General features: G+C 48.9%; 1 protein-coding gene across 1 annotated transcript in view; it reads left to right on the top strand.

Moving 5' to 3' along the window:
- Positions 1–19,842, top strand: part of TBC1D10A (TBC1 domain family member 10A) — a 42,268-nt gene extending 22,426 nt beyond the window's left edge. Inside the window, exons 2-9 of the mRNA XM_033174356.1 lie at positions 2,214–2,313; positions 7,827–7,934; positions 8,970–9,076; positions 10,339–10,453; positions 11,430–11,495; positions 12,327–12,516; positions 14,008–14,162; positions 17,606–19,842. Of these exons, the coding sequence (XP_033030247.1) occupies positions 2,214–2,313; positions 7,827–7,934; positions 8,970–9,076; positions 10,339–10,453; positions 11,430–11,495; positions 12,327–12,516; positions 14,008–14,162; positions 17,606–17,998 (1,234 nt within the window). The 3' untranslated portion in view covers positions 17,999–19,842. The remainder of the gene's footprint in view (positions 1–2,213; positions 2,314–7,826; positions 7,935–8,969; positions 9,077–10,338; positions 10,454–11,429; positions 11,496–12,326; positions 12,517–14,007; positions 14,163–17,605) is intronic.
- Positions 19,843–24,105: the final 4,263 nt, after the last annotated feature.

Genomic DNA, 24,105 nt, shown 5'->3' with positions numbered 1-24,105 from the left:
TTGACTGCAGCCTGTGCCGGCTTCTCCCTTCTGCTACTCTTCTTGCATTGCAAGAGGCCCGGAGGGGGGGGGGGAGGAAGTGAGTGGACTGGGCTTTGGCTTTTCAGTGCTAGAAATTCCATAAATGCACATTTCCGGCAGAGAAAGTGGGAGCAGCCAGCTCAGTTCCAAGGTGGGCGGGATGGTTTGGCCTTGTCTACTTCCTTTTTCCATTTAAAAAATTGCCTCCTGATTCCCTGGCCCAGCCTCTGAAAACTTTGCCTGACCCTGATTTGCAGATTGTATGGTAACTTGTTGTGCTTGCTGAACCTAGGGAGTTACGTAACTGGTGCCTGTTCTGTGTAGGTTGCTTTCCTCACTTACGGGGTGCCCCAGCTCTGCTACCCCCTCCTGTGCTGCACAGATGGGGTTTATTGGGGCTGGCTCAAGACTGTTTGCTGCCTGAGGTGCAGGATAATATGGTCCCCTACTCCCAGGTTTCCATGTATACTAAGCCAATTACTGTCATGTGCTGTGGGCGGCGGGGGGAGGCTACGCTTGGGGTTCATCCAGGGACTGTATCTGGTGCTGAATGCAATGTCTTACAATTGGTTCAACTGTTTTCTTTCCCTAAGGAATCCTGGGAATTGTGGTTTGAGGTTGCTGAGAATTCCCAAGCTGAGCTCCAGCCTACAATTCCCAGGAATCCCTAGGGAGCGAGCAGTATGATTATAGCAGTCCCATTGTTGTGGGTGTGCCTTTAATATTTGGCATAATATAGCAACCCTTTCAGATGGGTGGCATGTAAATATATTATTAATATTAATATTAATATTGCAGTTTGCATATTGGCAGAGTGACTCATGGATTGCAGTTGAGAGAGGGTGCTTGCTTTGTGATGGGAGTGCAGGAGGTAGCCGATTATGATCCAGAGGAATTCAGTGTGTACATGGATGTAGCCAAGGGGGGGAGGCAGCTGCCCCCCATCAATGAATACTGTGCAATGCAATGCAATGCAATACAAATACTTTTATTGGCATTACAAGTTTAGACCATTTCAAATCTGTGGGATAAATTTAAAAGGGACAGGAGTGAGGCTGTCGAGGGTCACAAGGCACTCGATTGTTCTTCTTCACCCTGTCTATTCCCTAGAGGGGTGATTCATTAAGAACCCTTTCAGGGAAAATCAATACATACCTGAGGTTCTGCCCCCCCCCCACAAAAATCCTGGCTACGCCCATGAGTGTGTAAGTCATCTTTGAAACTTAGCAGAGCCTGGTTTTTGTCTCACCTGGATGGGCGAGTGCTGAGGAATCTCTTGTATGCAATTGGCTTTTTACAGCTTGGAAAGTCACATGGAAAGGCATAGAAAAGTATGGAATGAATGTTAATTTTTGCATAACTGCCCCATAAACAGACCCAAGCAAACACTCGGTAAATACCAGACATAGTCTAACCGTCATGTAAGCTTTGTGCAACCAAATCAGGATGAAAGAATAGGTCTTCTGGAAGAGCCCAAGGTTTTTAGACATGGAAGTGATTCCTATAGCCTGGGAAGGGTGGCTGGGTGGTTCCAGATGGGGCTTGCAAATAGATCAGAGAGAAAATGGGAGTTTGGCAATGTGTTGTTGTTGTTGTTGTTGTTGTTGTTTGTTGTTGAACGTTTTATGGCTGCATGACAAAGCCTTGATCTCTCAACATACCCTCATCTGGAAGCACCCACTCCCTTAGGGGTGGGGAGCCTTTGGACCTCTAGATCAGAGCTTTCCAAACTGTGTGTCATGACATGGTAGTGTGTCGGCTGCAGTGTGTAGGTATGTTGCACAAAAGCTCCCCACTCTCCTCATGGAGCTGGAAAGGGGTTAGTTTAACCTCCGATTTGCTAGTAAAAGTGAATTACTGTGTCGCAAAATGATGCATGTCTGAAAAGCATGTCAGCAACATGAAAAGTTTGGAAAGCTCTGCTCTAGATGCTTCTGGACTCACATCAGCCCTGGCAAGCATGGCCAATAGACCAAGGACAATAGATGGTATATAGTTAAGCATGGGGGGTTGGGGAGATTCCCCACATGCACTGTTCAGAACCTGCTGCCTCTCATTGCCAGTCTTAGTCAGAGCTGAGGGCGTTGGGAGTTCTAGTCCAGCCACATCTGGAGGCCCACAGCTTTCTCACTCCTGTGATAGACTGATCACCTTCAGATGGGTAAATTGGCCTGTTACCTTCATCTTCCTAGGCTGGAGGAGGTGCCGTTGGAAGTGCTGAGGCAGAGGGAGTCCAAGTGGCTAGATATGCTCAACAACTGGGACAAGTGGATGGCAAAGAAACACAAAAAGGTGAGTCACCGGCCAAGCGCCGGGTGATGGCTGCTGCCCTCCTCCTCTTTCTTTCACCATATTATTTTCTTTAACACTTTCTGAACATTCCTTTGCCACACTATCTTCTGCTATAGCCACAGTTGATGTGTAGAGCCACTCTTGGGCAGGGCGATACATCCTGTGACCCAGTCCCTACAGACTTTACCTTTCCTCTGTTTCCTGTGCTCTTGGTTTCCTTTCTTTGCCAGAATGTTAAAAAAACGAAACAATTTGCAACATGAGATAATCACATGAATGATGCAAAAGTCAGTGCACCATATTTTTTGGGGGGTGGGGGTGGGGTTGTTTCTGCCCTCCAGTTGAGGAGAGAGGATTCCACCTTCCCAGATGGTCAGTTTTAGCAGTAGATCATCCTGCATTTCATAACATCTTCCACACAAAGGGCTTTTGGCAGTGTATCATGATGATGCATCAGAAGGGCAATCAGACTGCCTTGCCCTCCCACAATTTCCCCTTTCTGCCTCTTGCATTTCAGCATCTTGATTGAGAGCAGACCGAGCACTCAAACGGCAAGGCGGCCTGAACTATACTTTTACCCAAGGCAGGCTTCCTGATGCAAAATGTCTCCCTGTAATGAGGGCTCAGGGCTTGTGTTGCCCTGCCTCTTGTGTGTCAGCGAAACCCTTTCTGCTTTGATCTGACTTGGCCATGCTGCAAAGCTTGCCGCAGATTGCTGGGAAAGGCTTCCAGTCAGCCTCTTGGCAGGGCTTATTACCCTGAATCAAAGCTTTTGTTCACACAGGCTGGGAATCTCAGGATGTACTTAACCCACTGTGGGCTTCTTTATATTGTCAGTTTATCCCAAGATGATAACATTTGGATTTGTGCTTGCATGGGCATGCAAGAGTCTTCCTAACCTTGCCGGAATCGGTAACTCACACCCTTGTCCATTCTCTATATGGAATGACACGTATAGAGCACTCTTTGATTATCTCATTTGTAAAACACCCCTGTTAGGTAGCTCCATATGCTGGATGAAAGGGGGGGACAAGGAGAGAATGCTTAAGACCTGCCTGCTAGGTTGTTGTTGTTTATTAAATTTATATACCGTCCTTCATACAAAGTTCGGTTCAGATACAACACTCATGATCAGGGACAGACTGAAAGCTCATACCCTCACATTCCCTTTGCACTGTAGGAAAAACACCAGGAATAACTTTCTGACAGTAAGAGCTGTTTGATAGTGGAACAGACTACCACGAGAGGTGGTGGATTCTCCTTCCTTGGAGGTTTTTAAGCAGATTATTTGATGGCTGTCTGTCATGTATGATTTGGGTGAGATTCTTGTATTGCAAGGGGTTGAACAAGATGCCCCTCGAAGTCTCTTCCAACTCTACAATTCTGGGGTTCTATTTTTTTTTTTCTATTTAGTGCAAACCACAGTTCACCATAAACATCTGAGCCGTGATCAAACTGCAGTGGTTGGTAGGGTAGAAGGCAGGGAGCCAGGGACAAAGACAGGCAGAGCCAACTAATTCTGGTTTTGATGGCATTCTCTCCCCTACTGAGTTCTGCAAAGGTAACACTGAAGCTAAGGTTTGCCACCCCCTGGCAGAGCTGGTGATGTCTGGCTGAGGTTAATGGGGCAGTACTTTATTCACCCTCATGAACCAGCCTCCACTGATCAAACTGTGGTTCACAATTCTAGTCTGAGAGTCTGGGGCCTTCACTTGCATGACTTCCAAATTGTCATTTGGTGACCAAATAGAGCCATCTCTACTGGTTGATAATCCTCACTGACTTCCATGGCAGTGACTGCAGTCCCTGGTAATCGGTATGCAGACCAACTTGGCCAAGTAAAGCAAACTCATTGATAAACCTCACAAATCCATTGTGACATAAAGCAACCTGCAGTGATTCAAGATACTTGTCAGACGGAGCTTGGCCCTAAGGTGCTTCTTAGGTCTTCCAAGTTTTTTCCTCTTTCTGGACTCAAATAGTAAGAATTTTTTTTAAAAAAAAACAAAGCAAAATCAAAAACAGTAGGAATAATTGTGGCTTGATGGTGAGGCCAAGCATTTCCTGTTAACATTTCATTCTTGGTCTTAGCACCCCCTCCTCAACCCCATCATGGGGGGGGGGGGAGGTGTCACTTAAACATACAGGCTTTGTGGACAGGGATCTCTCAACAGGACTTGTTATCCTGCATCAAATCCCTTGTATGCACAGGCTGGGAATCCCCCTTTTTTCCTGTTTACACTGTCCGGCTCATCCCATGATAACAGCTCCTGCTTTTGTGCTGACAGAATCTGCCATCCCTGCCAAGATCAGTGACTCTACCCAGAAATTCCCAGGGATCCTTTGTCCTGCTGGGCCTTTTAATTGTTATGTCTCACTGCCCTGCCCCCATGCAAAGCTGGAATCCATCTGCCTCCCTAATCAAGAGGAGCTTGGCTCAGTTCTGTTGAGACAGAGCTTTCAACAAGCGGCATCCAGTTGAGCTCCTCCTGTCTTGTTTCCTTCCTGCCTGTGAAGTCACCAAGCAGAATAGCGCTGCTGTGTGTGTATTTTGGGACACTCCTTGGCACTTTTGAGCCTGCTGTCCTACCAGCTGTGGCATAGGACAGGCTTAGAGCTCCCCCTGCAGAAGCTCCCTTGGAGGGGATCAGAGTCGGCTTTAAGAGTGCAGTCTTAAACTGGAAGAACTAGGAACTTGGGATTGATATGGGTAAGCCCCACCACGGAGCCAGAGTTTGGAAGGTAGCGAAAGTAGCCATAACCATTCTGGCAGTTTGTCGTCCGCTTTTGCGAAGCTTTTGGCTTCACTTGATGGACAAAGAAATGAAGGGGGGAGTAGTAGGGAGAGAATCCCACCCTGAGAAATAGACGGTTTTGTACAGTGTGGAGAAAGTGAGTGCCAAGAAGTTTTTCCTTTCTCTCTCGTAACACCAGAACTTGGGGCCATCCAGTGAAGCTGAGTATTGGAAGATTCAGGACTGATGAAAGGAAGTCCTTCTTAACACAGCACAGAGTTAAAGCTATGGAACTCACTGCCACAGTGATGGCCACCAGCTTGGATGGCTTTACATGAGGACTGGACAAAGTCATAGAGAGGAGGGCTATCGATGGCTATTAGCCATGATGGCTGCGCTCTGCCTCCACAGTTGGTGGCAGTAATGCTTCTGAGTAGCAGCTGCTGGAAACCAGAGGATGGGAGTGTGCTGTTGTGCTTTGGTCCTGTTTGACGCACAGACATCTGGTTGGCCACTGTGAGAACAGAATTGCTGGACTAGATGGGCCATTGGCCTGGTCCGGCAGGGATCTTAACATTCCTACCCAAAATACTTTGATCACTTCTTACACAAAAATCCCTCCGCTGTATTTTTTGGAGGTGCAGCCCAACTTCTCACCCCCCACACACCTTTCTGGAAAGATCAAAGGTGGGAATGTACGGAGATAGAAGCCCCAAATTAAGTGTAACAAGATTGGTGAACTGGATCAGTGTCTGACATGCCTTGCCAAAGTGTGTAGGGCACAAACTGGTAGCTTCTACACGATACCAAAGGCTCATCTGGTAATGTCCCTGCTTTTCCGTGCAGCCGTGAAGACTAGGAACTTTTGTCCTAAAAAGCCATGCTGCTTAGGATTTTGTATGAACTATTGAAACAGACACCATGCTTCATCATACGGGACACAGCTATGCCCTGGACACAGCCCTGCCCCCCCTTTCCCCAACTTCCCTCTTAAGTGAAGAGAGGAGGTAGAATGCAAGTAGCTTGGGGGCACCTGTCAGGCCAACTTCCCTGGTTATGGGTGGGAGGACCAGAATAAATAAAACCATGTTGCAAGTACCATTCCAAAATACATTTTCCCTCTTATTTTTGTGCCCAACTTAACTTGTATTCACCAGCACAAAAGGTGGTCGGATTTTGCAACCGTTAGGCACTGGGAGGGAGGGTTTAAAGGGACTGTGTGGTTCTCTGAAGCCTCCTTGGCCCTGGAAAGTTCTGCCCACTTCCACAGGTCAGTTTTTGAATTGGCACCTGACACGTCCCAGAGGAGGCCTTTCCCTTTGTGACTGCAAATTCCTGGTAGCACTCGGCTCTGTCAACGTGCCAGCCCCACAGAGAGCCCACCGGCTCTGCAGCCTGTGTTTTCAAGCTAGAATGGGCTTAACCTTGCTCCCTGTGGGGGCCCTGACAACTGCAAACTTTTCAGTGCTTCCCCCCCTTTCACCTGCGGATTGAGGTTGTCCGTTTCTTCTCCTGTGCTTTCCCTGGCTCCTCCTCCATCCCAACATCAAAGAGTCGGGCAGGAGGTAGGAGTTTGCGTCTGAAGTTGCCTTTGGCACTAGCAGTGCAAGCCGCCTTTCCCACAGACACTGGGGTGGGGAAGAGAAGGGTCCATCTGCAACTGGCTCTTGCGGATGTGGACTCTTGTGGTCAGGCCCTGCCTTAGACTGCTGACTCCTCTGTCTGCACTAGACCTTCAGATTTCCTTTATGCTTTCCAGCGTTTAATCTCTGGCGCCTTCCCATGAATACAGCTGCATCCCGTGTTGACTTTTCTCTCTGCCCGTTCACAGCCCCCCCTCCCCCCTTCTATCCATATCCCAACATGCTCTGCTGTTCTGGAGTGTCTGTCCTTGATTTTTTTCCTAAGGAACCCCTTAGCTTCCCACCGCCATGCAAATCTATAGTGTTTGATTTAGGGGATTGATATACACTGCTTCCTATATCAAAGAAAATCTCTTAAGTCATTTACAGCAACTTAAAACGATCCCAAATAAAATGACAAACACAGAAAAGTAGTAAAAAGAAATTCACGTTTTAGAGCAGCACGGATAAAATATGCAAGCGTGTAGATAGAGTTGGCACCAACCACCACTTTGGCTTCTGCTGCTGTCACCCTAGGTTAGATTTCCTGTAGAGTCGTCGTGTTGTTGTTGTTGTGGCAGTTGTATTCTGCAGCATGTCATTGATGCAGTAATAGGACATTAATGGTGGATTTATACTGAACTGTCCACACATTGCTCCAATTTATTAGCTGTTCTGCTATGCATCCCCAGCGTTGCAGCAATACTGCTGCCTGGAGGGGCTCTCTTGTGCACTGCAGCTCAGTGAAAGTAGGTGACCCCCCCACCCCTCTGAACTTTTGTGGCATGAAAAGTTACAAGGTTTTAGCAAGAAGCTACAGGATGTGCACTGTTGGAAATGAAGCAGTCTGCCCAACTCAGAGTGTTTGTAAGTGCAAGCAGTATTGAGAACAAATTCACATGTCACCTTTCTAATATTGTCAATGCACAATAAAACAGATGTTCAAGGGGGGGCTTGAGCTCATGGTAAAAAGAGAGGGGCCTTTTGTATGGGCCTGTGAGCTACTAAACACACAGTCTTCTGCTAAGTTTCATCCTACAAGCAACCCAATCAGGCATTCGGACGCCTGACCCTGCTTTCTGTGTTCATGTGCAATTCTTGCATGCTGTGTATATGGCTTTCTCACACCTCTGCAATAACTCCTTTGCCTTTTCAGATCCGACTGCGATGCCAGAAGGGGATCCCACCATCGCTGCGGGGTAGGGCCTGGCAGTACCTCTCTGGAGGAAAAGTCAAGTTGGAGCAGAATTCCGGGAAGTTTGACGTAAGGTGTTTCTCAAGGCAGGATAAGTCTACCTCTCTGCCCCCATTCCTACAGTGCAGAGTTATTCAAGGGCATCTGCTACCGCGTGATGTGCTGACTTCTCAGTTGCTTAGATGGAAAAGTCCACGTGACTTAGGTGGAATGTAAAGATGCATTTAACATTTTGTGTAATTCGGACGCTGCTCTGATCCTATGAGGCAACTCACTTTTTTTAAAGGGGCAAAGTCTGCAAAAAGGTGCTAAAATGTAACCAAGTCTCTGGACGTTGCACCCTTAACAAGAAATTGAACATGTTGTTTTGGTGCTGAATAATTTCTTTAGCGCAAGTAACAAAAAGGGGTTTCTTCTCTCTGGCATTGTGCCTGCATATATAAATGAGAACAAACATGGGCAAAGATTGAGAGGTAAACACAGCCATCAGGGTTGATGGACAAATTGTCTGACCTGGTGTAAGGCAGCTTTCTCTAATCCTGTCATGTGCACCCTAGTTCAGGGATACTAGAGTGCTTTCTGTCTCAACCCCTCTAGTGTCAAATCACAGAGGATAAAGCTATCAATGGCTATGCTCTGCCTCCATAGTTGGAGGCAGTAATGCTTCTGAATACCAGTTCCTGGAAGCCACAGCAGGGGAAGGTGCTCAGGTCCTGCTTGAAGGTCTCCCATAGATATCTGGGTAGCTACTGTGAGAACAGGAGGCTGGACTAGAGGGACCATTGGCCTAATCCATCTGACTCTTCTGATGTTCTTATTGGGCTGTACATTTCCTCCTCCTTCAGTTGTGGAGGGAGGTGATGTTTGTTGTCCTCAACACTCCCTCATTTGAAAGTCTGTCTTGTCGTTGCCTATTTTACTATTGCTAGGTAGTCCACTAATTTCCCCCTGCACAAGGATCTCTAAGCATCCACTTTGGTATATCTTTAACAGCATCAATCCAGAGGAGATCGCCTTGGATACTTGGGGGAAAACCTCTCCCAACAACTCATTTTCTATCATAGTCACACAACTCACAAAGTGGTTACTCTGTCTGTTCCCCAGGAGCTAGATTTGGCGCCGGGAGACCCCAAGTGGCTGGATGTGATTGAGCGGGATCTCCACAGGCAGTTTCCCTTCCACGAAATGTTTGTTGCTCGTGGAGGACACGGGTAAGCCAGAATATCTCTCCTCTTGTCAAATACCAGCTGATCTTCATTGTTCAAGGCAAACACATGGGCACCCAGTGGCTTGGTGAACCCAGCGTTGGGGAGGCTTTCCAGATTTTCTTTAGCTGTGTGTTGCAGGTTGCCTAGCGTTGCGTTGTTGGCATTGTCTGAAATCCCTGTGGCAACCCCACTTGAGCCTCTTGTCTTGCTGGCAGGGGCTGAGTAAAGTGGATTAGCAGAGGGCAGTGACTATAAGGAAGTTCTCTCTGCCAGGTATTCAGGTTGCCTTGACCACCTGGGCACGTCTGGCATACAAAGAGATGCAGTTTTGGGCATGCCTGACAAATCTTTGGGGTGGGAGGGTTGCCTGGGGTGGGAAGAAAACAATTCCCTTGGGCAAATAGAGGCAGTTCACTTTCCTTTCAGACCATGGGAGCCATCAGCTGCCGTCAATCTGTTTTATTATTGTTAGGGATATTCACAGGGCTGTGTGCATTTGGTGCAGTATTTCAGGTTACCTTTTGGCACCAAGGGCAGCTGAATCCTGCTGCCTCCATGGCTCAGGTAAATAAGCAAGCTTGCATAGTGATTTGGTGTGATTACATCGGTTGTAGTTCTACAACTTTGTACTCTTAACTCCCTCCCCCTGCTTTTGCTAGTAATGGAAAAGGGCAAGGGGCCAAAGTCTCAACTCTGATCGCTAGGTTCCTTCCCTCTTTGGAGAACTGAAATTCAGCTCATGGTGAGGGGCAAGGAGAACCGCTTTGAAATTTCGTTGAGAACTTCCAAGCTTAGCTAATCTGCAAGGCTCTGCCAAGGGAATGGAAATTCTACTAAACAAACCACAAGCATGGTTGTTTTCAGGTAGCCAAACATGATGTTTTGTTTTTTGTTTTAACACGCTTTTCAACCACTCAGAGCCCTTTCAGTAAAAGCAATCCTTCTTTGGACAGGGCACGGGAGCCTGTGGCCCTCCAGATGTTCATGGGCTCCCATCTCTCCACAGCCAGCATGGTCAATGGTCAGAGATGCTGGGAGTTGTAGTCCGGTGACATCCAGAGGGCCACAGGTTTCCTGCCCATGCTTTAAAACAACCTTGCAAGATAGGCCTCCCCAGTGTGGCAGATGAATTCTTTCTGTGGTCCCTACTGCGGATGTCATCTCTCTCCTGCAATTTCGAGTCCTTGGGGGCTCCACTTATGAGCGGCAGACTTTGCATTCCCTTAGTCCTCATGCCTGTGGTATGGGTTGCTCTTTCACTGCAGGCAGCAAGACTTATTCCGGGTACTGAAGGCTTACACACTCTATCGGCCGGAGGAAGGTTACTGCCAGGCCCAAGCCCCAATTGCTGCAGTGTTGCTGATGCACATGCCTGCGGAGGTAGGTGATGCCTTGCTTTGAACAGAGGTTCCCCGATTGATTTCTTACATTTGTATCCCAGCTTTACCTCCAAGGAGCATGAGGTGCCATTCATAGTTCTCCCCTCATAGTTCAACCTAATCAACCTGTTGGGTTGATTCTCGCTTCCATCTAAGACGGGGATAGGGAACCTTTTTGGCTCCACAGGTTAGACCCTCCTTTGACCCCCTGGCAGGCCAAGATTGACCCATCAACCCCATTTTTTTCTTAAGGGCTGCATGATCAGCAATTTAATTTAATATTTATTTATTTTTTGCTTTTAAAAACCAAACAAAGGACTCTGAATTTGTTTGGGTCAGCAGCACTTGGGGGGAGAAGGTGTTTCAGCCCCCATACACATCCTGTGCTGTCTGTTTAAATTTGCTTAAAAGGGGGGTGTCTCTGTATGGTCTGACATGGTCCTTGCAGCTCTTCCTTCACACTTCTCTTATCTGGAATCTGGCTTTGAAAGCAATTTGGGACCTAGTAACTGTGGCCCTGGATTTGCACCCCAAACTCCTGGGAATCTTAGCCAGACTTCTCCATATCCACACAGGGTGTTGCATGTCAGGCACAGCTCCACATGGTGAGCTGAAGAAGTCCCTTGTACATCCCCTCCCCAGCTTCAATGTAGTTGAAACAGCTGGAGATGTCCGGGCAGCTGCTCTGTCCCAACGGCTGCAGCTTCCTGCTCTCTGTGTGCTGCACTTACAGTGTTGCCTCTCTGGAAGCATTGGGAGTGAGTGGGGTGCATGAAGCAGCTAAGAATAGTTGCTACAGAAGGGAGAATTTTCTCTGTTGCAGCTCCTCCCATCATGGGACTGCACAGATGGGGAAAGCGGTGGGGTGGGTGTTCAATCAGTCTGCACAGTGACCACCTTGAATGCACGTTGCTCCAATCAGCTCTGTTCTGTGCTGCAGAGTGATGCCTTTCCTCCTTTTTCCTTTCTGCCCTCAGCAAGCATTCTGGTGCCTTGTGCAGATATGTGAGAAGTACCTTCCTGGCTACTACAGTGAGAAGCTGGTGAGTTAACTGGAGCAATCCTGAATGCCCCTTTTGAGGGGGACAGGCTAGTTCAAGGGATGGCAGCTTATTCGATCTTCAGTCTGTGTTGCCCCTTGTAGAATTAAGCAGGGAGGAGGATGGGGACATAGAATAACAGAATTGTGGAGTTGGAAGAGGCCGCAAGGATCATCTAGTCCAAACCTCCACAGTGCAGCAAGCACAGTTAACGAATCCCTGACAGAGGGCCATCCAACCTCTCTTCAAAAACCTCTTATGAAGGAGAGTCTACCACCTTGTGAGGGAATCCGTTCCACAAACAGCTCACACCATCAGAAAGTTCTTCCTAATGTTTCATCGAAATCTCCTTTCTTGTCATTTGAATCCATTAGTTTGGATCCTCTGCTCTGGAGTGGCAGAAAACCAGCTCACTCCCGTCTTCTATGGAACAGCTCTCCAGATAGTTGAAGATAGCTGTTGTATCACCTCTTAGTTTTCTCTTCCCCAGGCTAGCCACACCCAATTCCCTCAACCTTCCCCAATAAGCATGCTCAGTGGTAGAGCATTGCTCTTGCAAGCAGACAGTCCCTGGTTCAATCCCCTAGAGCTGGGAGAGAGACTGAAATGCCAGAAAGGTGCTGCCTGTCAGTGTAAACAGCCCTGAGCACCATGGGCCCCATGACCTGACTTGGTATAAAGCATCTCCCTACGTCCTTTCTGCTTTCAATTTGTCATATGACCGACCAGTAGGGAGTCGTGACCAGCGGGAGTGGAGCATGTGGTGCTTTGACAACCCAGGCCTTTTCTTACCCCTTTGACCCATGTTCCTCCCCTCCCTCTCTCTCTGCACAGGAGGCCATCCAGCTGGATGGGGAGATCCTCTTCTCTCTCTTGCACAAGGTCTCCCCTGTGGCCTACAAGCATCTGAGCAAGCAGAAGATTGACCCCATCCTGTACATGACGGAGTGGTTCATGTGCGCCTTCTCCAGGACATTGCCCTGGAGTTCCGTGCTGCGCGTCTGGGACATGTTTTTCTGCGAAGGTACTGTCTTGGGTGGGGCCCCTTGAATTGCATTGCTAACTGGAGCGGGGAGAGCAAGGGGATGAGGTGCACTTGGCTGCATTAGGGTGAGTGATAATCCCAGCTCATCCTCCTTCCTCTGGCTCCACAACCATAGAGGAGGCCCTTTTTATGCCCAGGCTGAGGGATCTGTGCCCCCCACCCCCCTGATATCACTGGACTCCAGGAGTAGCCAGCATCACTAGTGATCAGGGCTGATGTGAGTCCACAAGCATTTGGAAGGCCACAGCTTCCCTGTCTCTGTATCTTAAGCCCACCGGATAAAGTTTCTTTCTGGAACAGGGGTTACTGTTCCCAGGTTCCTTGATAACAAATTTGTCCTACTTTATAGCAGGCTCTACCCATTTTTGCCTCTGGCCCTGCCTAGGTCCAGCAAGTGGCCCCTGGAAGGTTGTCCCACATCTGGGTAGGTCACATAAGCGTGAGGGTCTCTTAAAACTGCAGATGTGGGCCAAGCAGCATTCTCATTGCCGAACTTTCATCTACCACTTTGGGAGAATCGATTTGTGTTGAAATGCTGCCTCCTGCTGGCAATTGGCATATGTGCAACTTTATATTGAGGAATGCCAGAACTTTATTCCCAGATTATGTATATCTGGATGGCAGCAAAATGCAGCATGTTTGACCTTTGTATCCACACTGTGGGGTCTGTGTGTGAGAGAGATCCAAGATCACCAATACACTTTGTAGCTGAGGACGGGGGGGGGGGGATTTCAACCCACACCATTTGGCTCAAAATCGAACACTCTCTTTCCTTCCACTACACCACACTGATGGCTCTTCTCTTAAATGTAAAGCCATACTTCCTTTCACTTAACAGACTTGAGGAAGAATGGGAAGGTGGAAGACCCCTGTGCATGTTGAGTGTGTGTTGATCGGGTGGTCTTGGGCATTTCCTGCTGAGGAAGGTGACCACCAAGCCTAGATTGGCCCAGTTTTTACCAGCATAACAGTGCTTGGGCCAATTCTGTCTCTGAGGCAGGGGTGGGGAACCATTTTTCAGCCTGAGGGCTGCAGTTCCTTGTGTGCAACCTCAGGCGGGGCCTGAGGCAAAAGTGGGCAAGTCTCACCTTTGTATGGCATACACACACCAAAGTCAGAGTTCTCCACACACCCCTCCATCCCCCATCCAGACAAGCCAAGAGTTCAAAGATAGATTCCATCCAGGCAACAGCACCTGGAGGGGGTGCAGCAGGATCTGTAAGGCAATATGGCTTAGGGAAGGGGGTGTGGCCTGGGGAGAGTCCCGAGAGCCATGTGGAGAGGCCAGGGGGCAGGGTTGTATTTGGCCCCCAGGATTGAGAGTTCTCCATGCCTGTTTTCAGGGTTAGAAAGCAGAACAGAAGTAGTCTAAATAAATTGGGAGGGGCAGGTAGGTTGACATGTATTCTGCCTCTTGATGACTGTTCCACACATTGATGGTTAACTTGACAGCCTCCTCTTCTTTTCCAGGAGTCAAGATTATATTCCGAGTGGGTCTGGTGCTGCTGAAGTACACCCTGGGCTCTTCTGAGAAGCTCAAGTCCTGCCAGGGGCAGTATGAGACAATGGAGCGGCTGAGGGCCCTGAACCCCAAGATCATGCAGGAGACTTTCCTTGTGCAAGAGGTAAGATGGGAGTGGGGGCTGGCCCCAGCCTGTTCAATGGGTTTCCTCACCTGATCAGACCGAAGGAGTCACCTGATCAGACCGAAGGAGTCACTTTCCCCCAGTGCAGCTCACAGCACTGATCGCTGCCTCAGTTCCCCCAAGTCAGTAGGCAGCCATACCAGCTCAGAGTTCCCCCCAAAAAAGGCCCAACTTGTGGTTCTGGAGAAGTGCAACCAGAACTGGATTTCCCTGAGATTCGCAGCAAATGTGCTGTGTTTGAACTGCTACTTTTTTCAAAAAAAGAAAGGGGGGGGGGAGATTTGACTATACCACAAGCTGTGTCAGTTGAAGCAGTGTGTGTGTTTCCAGGCTACACAGAACTCTTTGTCAAGCTTAGTGAACTAGAATTCTGTGTCACATGGGCACGTTGTTTAGTTTTTTGTTTTGCTCCTGCTGAAACAGTTGAGAGTTGGAATTCCTTATTTATCTACTGCAGATCACCCCAAGATGTTCAGGTAGATCCAAGTCTACCTTCTGCCCACCCCCTCACCTGTTGTTGTTGTTGTTGTTTGTTTGTTTGTTTGTTTGTTTGTTTGTTTGTTTATACCATACAGATAGCTCAACTGGTAGAGCATGAGACCCCTTAATCTCAGGGTCTTGAGTTTGGGCCCCACGTTGGGTGAAAGGTTCCTGCCTTGCGGGGGGTTGGACTAGATGACCCTTGTGACCCCTCCCAAATCTGCCGTTTCTATGATTCCTTCAGCAGAAGGTCCCAGTGTGTGTAAAAGTAATATAAAACACAGCCCATGCATGCCTAAAGGTTCAATCTCACTGTGCGCATCTGCTTCTAGAGTCTTGCCTGATGCCTTGCAGAAGCTACCAGCCAGAACTGACAGTAATGGGCTAGGCCAGGGGTCTGCAACCTTTAAGACCAAAAGAGCCACTTGGACCCGTTTCCGAAGGAAAAAAAAAACCTGGGAGCCGCAAAACCATTGCGACATTTAAAACAAATATAACACTGCATTTTATTTTAAAAAATCTGATTTAAATTTTTAAAAAATCCGATTTAAATTTAAAAAATCCGATTTAAATAAAAAAAAATCCATTAAAAAAAAAATCATTCATTTTTATCCACCCTGGGGACCACTACCAGGTCACAGCCTGATCCAAGGTGGGTTGCAACAGCATACAAATATTTGATTTGTTGTTGTTGTTGTTGTTGTTTTTTTTAAATGAGTCCTCAACTGCACACTTGTGTTAAATGTTTGTCCCATGTCTAATTGAAGACTGCTGGCTTTTACAATAATCTTAGTGTCTTTTACCCTTAATATTCCAGACCAGAGGCTATGTTCACCTCTTCCAACCTCCTCTCTTGCTAAATAAAGCACAGAATTGCACCAGAGAAGCCTGTGATGTTTGTGCTGACTTGCATACAGGTGGCTGTAGTAGTTCGTAGTGTTCAAACCTTTTTAGGGGAGTTCCCTGCCCCCTTAATGACAATGGCGATAGATTTTGCACATGAACACAGATCCAAGTTAGGACTCCTCTCTTCCACGCCAACAGGTGCTTTGTCAAGGCTCCCCTAACACACACTCAGGACAGAGGAAAAACTGCAAAACGTCCCGGCCTTGCTCCGGGGCGGAGAGAGACGTGCGCCCGCAAGAGCGTGGTCTGAGGCTGCGAGCGGAACCAGGAGCGAAGGAGGCAGCGGCAGGGAAACAGGCGCCGCTTCCTCAACCATTTTTAAAAAGAGGGCTTCCCCCCTCGCCCGCCACCCGCTGCCCCTGGCCCAGCCCGCAGCTGCCTACCTCGTCGTCGCCTCGACGCAGCAGCCAGCAGCCTTCCGAGAGGAACCGCGGCCAGCCCTCCCCCGCGGTCCCATGACCCAGCCGAGGAGTCCTGGCCTCCAGTGCCCGTGAGGGGACGCGTCTGAAGGCCCCCTTCCTGCCCCCATCCCGTCCCGTCTCCCAGCTGCCTCTGGATGCCGCGGGATCCCACATACCCGCCGACCCCGGAGCTCCCCTGTCCCCTCCCACGCTAGGAAGACTCTCGGAGCTGGGCAGGGTTGGTCCCGCCAGGCAGGCTCGGGGGGCGGCCTCTCCCATGGGCGCCTGCTTCGGAGGCGGAGGCGGGGTCTTCAAAGTTCCCCCTCCCGCTCGCCCAGCTCCATCTCTTCCCGAAGGAGCGTGCGCGCCTCAGGCGCGCTCCCCGCCAGAGCCCTCGGCTGAGCTGCGCCACCTCTACTGCGTCCCCACCGCCTCCGAGCCCTGCTGCCCTGCTGTTCAAGGCCAGGTGATCCTGGGTACGCCCCTGAGCAGCGCCCTCAGCCTCCGGAGGGCGGGCCGCCGGCCAGCTGGAGGGCAGTTGCTACCAGCTGGAGAAGTGGGCGGGCGTATCTGCCCCGGAGCCGCGGCAGCCGTGTAAAAGAGCCGCATGCGGCTCCGGAGCCGCAGGTTGCTGACCCCCGGGCTAGGCAGACCAATGGGGTACTTTGCAGAAGGAAACTTTATTCCTGTTGGGATGCTGATGTGTTCCAAGGCAACACTGCCCTCTGCTGGAATAGCCTTTTTATAACTGGTTTACAAAAGGGCAAAGTAGAGTCTTTCCTGGTTGCCACTGTGCTGTGTTACAGACAGGCCTTGCTTTTTGCCTTAACTATTCAAGAAGCACAAAGTGTAATCAATATTCTGGAGGGGGTTGTATCCCGAAGATTAGTCACTTGTATATTAGTGACTCTCCTAGACAAGGGGCAGCTAACCTTGTAACCATGGGACAAATCTGCCCCCCGCAATAGTTCTTTTGTGACCTGAAACTCCACCCTCCAGTTTATTTATACCCGACTGCTCCCATGGGTACCCGACTAATGTGAAAAGATTGCCGTGAATTCTCTCCCCCCCCCCCCGGCACTCCAGACCCTCCAAATTTGTCCTTTAAAAATAATTTGTCACACCCACTTTGACACGCGGCCCCTGGGGCTGGACTCAAGTTTAGGGTCCCCCACTTGCAATAGGCTCTTTAGCTTCCCTCTTTAAAGAGAGGTGGAGGGAGGTGGGTTCTGTTTTCAGTTCCAGGTGTTCCCAGGGCAGAAGAAAACTCTCTCTGATTGAGGTGAGCAATGTGTAGCAGAGCTCTTGCTTCTGGAAACTTGAGAGCAGGTGCAGACAGTTCAAGAAGAGAGGCACCCTTTCATCTTTTGAGTAAGCCTGTGCACTTGGTCCCCTTCAAAATTCAGCTTGCGTCTTGAGAGCAGAAGTAAACATTTGTTCAGTTTTTTATTGAATGGAAGTTAAGGTGTGAATATTGATGCATTTCCACGTTTAAGAAGCTGAACCTGGTGTATATTTGAGGAGAGGGACAGAATACCCTTAAACTTTGGGTTCCTCTGTTCTGTACCATGTTCTGGCATGATGCCCAAGGATGAACTGGCTATTGATGTATTTATTTGTTTGGTCCTCCTTTAGATCATAGAGTTGCCAGTGACGGAGCGCCAGATAGAGCGGGAGCACCTGATCCAGCTGAAGAAGTGGAAAGAGACCCGCGGGGAGCTGCAGTGCAAATCCCCTCCCCGCTTCCACGGTGCCAAGGCCATCAGCGACGCCGAGCCCTACTCCCGCAAAGCCCTGGAGCCCTCACCCTCCATCATCCTGCCCCCCGGCACCACGCTTTCGCCCAAGGGCCGCAAGACCAAACCGCTGAAGGGGAACAAGAGAGGCGGCCAAGGGAAGAGCACCCCGGTCAACGGCCCCATCCCTGAAGAAAACGGGACTCGGACATTGCTGGAGCCAGAGTCCTCTCTCCTCCACCAGTCCAAGGAGAGCCTCAACTCTCAGGAGAGCGAGGACACTTACCTGTAAACTGGGTGGCTGAACACTCCAGACCACCACCACCCGGCCTGCTCTGCCGCTTGTCTTAGTAGCCTCTGCAGCCAGAGGGAGCCAGCGACCCATGGGTGGGGGTGAGTGGGTAGCTGGGATTCTGAGGATTTCTGCTGTTGCACTCAAGGTGAGCTAGGACTGCAGGGGCTCTCTAGCTTGATCTTGTATGCAGCAGTGCCCCCTGGTGGCCCGGAGGTGAGGCACAACAAGTGCACCTCTGTGTCTCCGGTGGGAAAGGCTAAAACCTAGAAGCTGCTGTTCTGCCTTCTGTTGTGAAGTCTTCACAGGATGGGGCGGGGCGCTGCCCTTGCTGTGCACCTGCAGGGTTTGGCCTGTGAGGATCATGCAGGTATAGATACAGGTTTATTTCCTGCTACGCACCCACCATCATTGCTTTGGCAGTGCTGGGGACAGTCCGGCAAGTATCTGTTCTGTGGGGAATTGGCAGGAGCCAGGTTGGCTGGCTGATGGTGGCCCTCTCTGTTCCAATGGATGGGACTTGCATCCATTCCCTGGCTCTCTTGGCCTATTAGCCACCTGTCACTCTTTCCTCGTGCAATCAGGGTTGCGGTTGAGACTTCGCCTCTTACAGGACCTGCATTCCAACCTCGATCATGGGAGCAGCTGTGCGCTCTCTATCGTTTTGACATTCCCTTTCCAACATTCCCCTCTGGGCCTCCTTCCCTTCCCTTTGGGTTCCTCACATCAGCTGATGAAACACTTCCTTCTACTGCCCAAGCATTGCGGGTGCCTGCTGGTACTCTGGTGGCCCTGACCTGGATCTGGAAATCCTCCTGCTCCTGGAGGGCCCGATGTCTTCCCCTCCTACCCCAGTGTCTTCTGCCCTGTACGCCAGAACAGTCGGGTGACCTGCTCTGTGCATCCATGGTTCAGAGTTTTGTGAAGGTCAGAGAACTAACAAGTTCACCTTCCCTTGCTGTCTTGACCAAAATTCTCAAAAGGTTTTTCCATGCTGGAATCGGGAGTGCTGAAATCATTCACTTCTGGACCATTTTTCTTTATAGAAGGAACTGCTGCAGAAATGTGTTAGCTTTTGCTGCTTCGTTTGTGCGATTTGGGTCTTTGAGCATTGGCTTGAGCTGACTTATGGTCCAGCTCTGCCGGTGACGCCCTGGAAAATGAGGCAGCTTGTTTCCAAGGCATTAATCACTTCCATTGCCCACCCTCTCATTCTTCAGAAAGCAGTCCTGGTCCTTCACCTACAACCTCCCTCAGTTGATGGAATTAAAGCTGAACCCTGAATGGCCAAAGAGAAGGGACTGAGCAGCACCCATTGGTTGATGCCTGTGGCCCTGCCTCCCAACTGATATGGTGTTGTTCATAGATTGGTTGGTTCCCAAATGCAAAACCCCTGCCACTGTTCATTTTCTCTCTAGCCCCTTTGCAGGCTGAGGTTGAACTTTTCCTGTTCTTGAAGGCTCCCATGGGCAACAATTTAATTCCTGGCCAAAGCAAAAAAAATGGGAGACTGCAGTTTATTAAGAAGGCTCAAGGAGAGGCCCCTCCTTCCTCTCCACAGGCCCCCTTTCATTCCTTCAACAGAGATCTGCCAGGAAGGGCTGACGCAGTGGCACTTGAGGCCATCTTTTCTGATAGCCAACCTCGCCTGCACAGTCCCATCCCAGGGGGTTGTATGTCCAGGTTGGGTGGGGAGGTGGAGGCTTGCCTTCCTTCTCCCCCAGTACTAGGTTATTACTGATGGGTCTGGAGTTATTTTTGTGCATTTTTTTTAAAACGGGAAATCATTAGCTGAAAGTGTTTTGTACAAAAGGCAAAATAAAACCAGAATTATGTAAATGGTCTGTATTGTCTGAGTGGCTTTCTGTTGGGTATTAAGGGGGAGGGAGCGGTTTAAAAAGTGAGTATTTGATAGCCGCCTGGCAAGTAGTCTTTGCAAGTGTCTTTGGCAGCTGAGCCTGCAGCCACTTCTATAAATTCTGTTTTGATTTTCTCCTCATTTGCCTTTGCTGCAGAAAAGCCCACCCTGTGTGTTGCTTTCCTAAGCATCTATGTCATGGGTAGGCAGACTGAGGCCCAGGGACTGGATCTGGCCCAATCGCCTTCTAAATCCGGCCTGCTGACAGTCCGGGAATCAGCGTGTTTTTACATGAATAGAATGTGTCCTTTTATTAACAATGCATCTCTGGGTTATTTGTGGGGCATAGGAATATAGTCTGGCCCCCTACAAGGTCTGGGGACAGTGGACTGGCCCCCTGCTGAAAAGGTTTGCTGACCCCTGATCTATGTATACTGCTTGTCGACTTAGCGGCCATTATTGGAAAGCAGGTTACTCGTTTTATGGCATTCATGTTAACGTGACCTTGGCTCAGAGTCTAGAGTGAGCATGGGACTTTGGGGGGGGGGGATTAAGCTCTGTCCCTTCACCTTTGATCTGTTTTGAAGCTCCAGTGGTGTGTTTAGGTAGAAAGGGGCTGCTTTCTCCTTGTCTGCCGAATTCCACTCACATTTTAATCCTTAATCCAGAGCAGTGGGGCGTCAAAAGTGACATTCTGCTAAGGAAGTTGAGTGAAGGGATGGTGGAGGAGTTAATAGTCTGCTTTCCCTGGAATCTGGCTAAATACATGTATAGGCTATTCTGTAACTCACATGTATTTCATGTTAGTAGATCATTTTCCCACCCTCAGCCAGCTGGCTGTTGATCTGTGTGTATGTGTGTTTTGTTTGTTTTTTAATGTTTTTTGACTCCTGTACCAGGAATCATTTGTAGAGCTAACAGACTCTTGAGACAGGGTGTGTTCTCCACACAGTTCATCATGCTGCAACAGGTATATATACAGGTATATATACTGTGGAACTTGCTTCCCCAGGGGGCAGGGATGACTACCAACTTGGAGGGCTTTCCAAGAGGATTGGACAAATTCATGGAGGAGAGGGATAGTGATGGCTACTAGCCCTGATGGCTGTGCTCTGCATCCATGGTCAGAGGCAATAATGCTTCTGAATACCAGCTGCTGGCAGCCACTGGAGGGACAAGTGCTCTTGTGCTCAGGTCCTGCTTTCTGGTTTCCCACTGGGGCATCTGGTTGGCCTTTGGGAGAAGAGGATGCTGGACTAGATGGGCCATTGACCTGATCCAGCAAGCTCTTCTGATGATCTCTTTCAAAATGCTGGGCGAGGTGTCTTCAGAAGCCCCTCTCGTAGCACTACCTCATGCTGCACTGTGAAGGCACTGCCCATCAGATGAACAGCAATGCCTACAAACAAGCCTGTCAGCTGTGCCAAGTTTTTACCTGCTCCATACCTGACATGACACCAGGTGGTATAGGATAGCCACCTGGCTAGCCACCTGTGAGTCTGGCAAGGCTAATTAGGCCTGCCACCCTTGCTCCAGATGTTGGACTCCCAATTCCCATCAGCTGCAGCTTGCATGGCCTGACAGGGATGATGGGAGGTATAGTCCAACAACACCCGGAGGTCCCCGACATCTTGCGTTAAGAGCAAAATCCCTGGTGGAAAATTCCAGCAGTAAGAACTACTTCTGCGTTGGCTCCTCCTTCAAAAAGACGGTTCTCTGATCAACAAAACTCTACGTGACGATGGCTGGTTAATGTGAAGCTGGACATCAAGATGTAATGTGGCAAATGGGTAAATCATTGAAGGGATTTGCCCATCCATTTTTTTCTGCTTGACCCCGATGCCTTGTGTGATGCTAGCTTTCAAAGTTAAGGGCATGGGTTTTGGAAGTGTTCTTTGAGGTTTGGACCTGCATTCTGAAGCCCCTCAAAAAACATTACCATTGGTCTCATGCAATATTGGCTTTATCATTTGGAGAAAAGGCTAGCGAGAGGCGACATGACAGAAGTTTATAAAATTATGCATCGGGTATATACGGGGCGAGAGGATCTTTCAGGTCTCCTGGTCCCAAGTTGTATTGGGCTTTTATACACCAAAACCAGGACCTTGAACTTAGCCCGGCATGTAAGCTGGAAGTAAGTAACTCACTACATATGTTAGTACATAACATTTGGGAGGTCAGTTATCAGTCCACGGTTGTTTGGAAGGTTGCTTGGGAGATGAATGCAACTCTGTCTGCTGGTCAAGGACAAGCCTTAGGCAGGAAGCCAGGGTCACTGGGCTCAAAACCTTGAAGAAGCCATCACTTCAGGACTTAACCATGATCCAATGAGAAGAAATTCCTGGTTGTAATCGGCAACCCAGTTCCTCCAAAACTCCCAATGGTGAAAGCATGAAGCAAGCCTATCACAGCAGCAATACTGACTAGCATTGTGGTCCAGCTAGATTTGCGTCAGTGCGGTGGTACAAAAGAGGCCGAAAGACATTACAATCATTATCTTCTTCCAAAGACTAAACCGTTTAAGGGCTGTATGCTAGATAGACATCCAAAAATGGCATTTGGAGGATATCGTCTGTTGAGTCTGGAAGAGATTGCAGCTTGCGGACTTAACATACAGAATAAGGGAACAAGAAGAACATAAGTTTAGAGAAGATTGGAAAATGTCTATTGAATATATGGGGGGGAATTGTGTACACTTGAAAACATTGGCAGCATTAAGATAAATTCAACAGTGTAAATAAGTTTTGATGGTTGTAATCGGTGCTTTTTTCTGCCCCCTCCCTTCTGGTTCTGTTGTCATTATCTTGAAACTGGGTAACTCCTCCCTAAGCTGTTCAGCTTCTGTCTCTCTGCTTCTGAACACGCTGTGTACAAGGGGAGCGACTCTTCCCCCTCCAGCTCTCCATTGGAGAGAAGTTGGTCTGCCATAGAATGCATTCCCCAGTCCTTGTCTTCAGACCATTCCCTGACACCAGGCAGATTCCATTGACATTTGCAATGACTTCCTCTGTGGAAGATGCACCTTGGCCGAAAGCTGCCCTTGTCACAAGACCTGCTTTCCGTACCACTGAGAGTTGAGGAGAAAGCATTCTCTCACCTGGCAGAGTTTGGATGATGAGGGTTAGCAGCACTTGGAGCAGCTTTGCAGTGATGCCAGCAGACAGGTTGGAACAGGAAGGAGGCATCTGCCTCTGCAGAGCCCAGCAAGAGAGAAAGTATAGGGTAAAAAAAAAATAATTTAGCGTCAGTCCAGGCCTGCAGAGCTTGTGGTGTGTCATGTGCATAAAAGAAGACATATTAGAGGGAAATCCGGCAAGTTGCATCATGTCCGGGGAAATTGCACACAAAAATATGTCTATTAGGAAAGGTGTGCACAAAAATGCTGGTGAATTTTCACGAGGCCACTGAAGAAAAATTGCAAACTGATGTGGAAATGTGGTGAACTCAGCTTTTAAGATTAGGAAAATGCGTAAGTGAGAGAAATCCACCGTGTCGGATTCACCCGAAGAGGAAAGTGTTAGACCTCCTGTCAGGCTTCCTGTTCTCACAAGAGGAACTTGACAGTCAAGGTGGTGCAGTGGTTAGAGTGTTGGACTGGGAGACCCAGGATTGAATCCCCACACGGCCATGAAGCTCACTGAGCAACATTGGGCCAAGTCACTCACTCTCAGCCTAACCTACCTCATAGGGTTGTTGTGGGGATTAAATGAGGAGGAGGAGGAGAATTCTGTAAGCCACCTTGAGCTCCATTGAGAAAAAGGTAGAACCCCTCCTGTGGTTCCTGATGGTGGAGTCAGAATGTAGCCATAGCAGCTGGTAACCATTGACAGCCTCCTTCATGAATTTGCCTGACCACCTTTTAAAGCCATCCAAGTTGTTGCCCATTGCTACCTCCCGTGGGAGCAAGTTTCAACTGGTTCACCTATGTGCTGTGCGAAGGAGACCCTTGATTTTGTCTGTCTTGAAATTTCCAACACTCAGTCTTTCTCTTGAGGTGTGGCCGCAAGCGTTTCCAGATGTGGTTTTGAATGAATGCAAAAAAGCAGCAATTATCTCCATAAACAACAACAAGAAGCCATCGAGAACCCTCTTGCCATTCTCACATGTCTGGGCGTTGCATTAACACCTAGGAACCATTCGCCTTTAATGAAGACAATTGTTTTCCAGAAGCTTTCAGCTACTTATTTAAAGAAGGTGCTCATTAGGAAGTGCAACATTCTTAAGTTTAGCTTTTCCTCACCCCTGGAAG

The sequence above is a fragment of the Lacerta agilis genome, chromosome 17 (assembly GCF_009819535.1).
Source record: "Lacerta agilis isolate rLacAgi1 chromosome 17, rLacAgi1.pri, whole genome shotgun sequence".
Classification (NCBI taxonomy): Eukaryota; Metazoa; Chordata; class Lepidosauria; order Squamata; family Lacertidae; genus Lacerta; species Lacerta agilis.
This window is presented reverse-complemented; position numbering and strand designations above follow the sequence as displayed.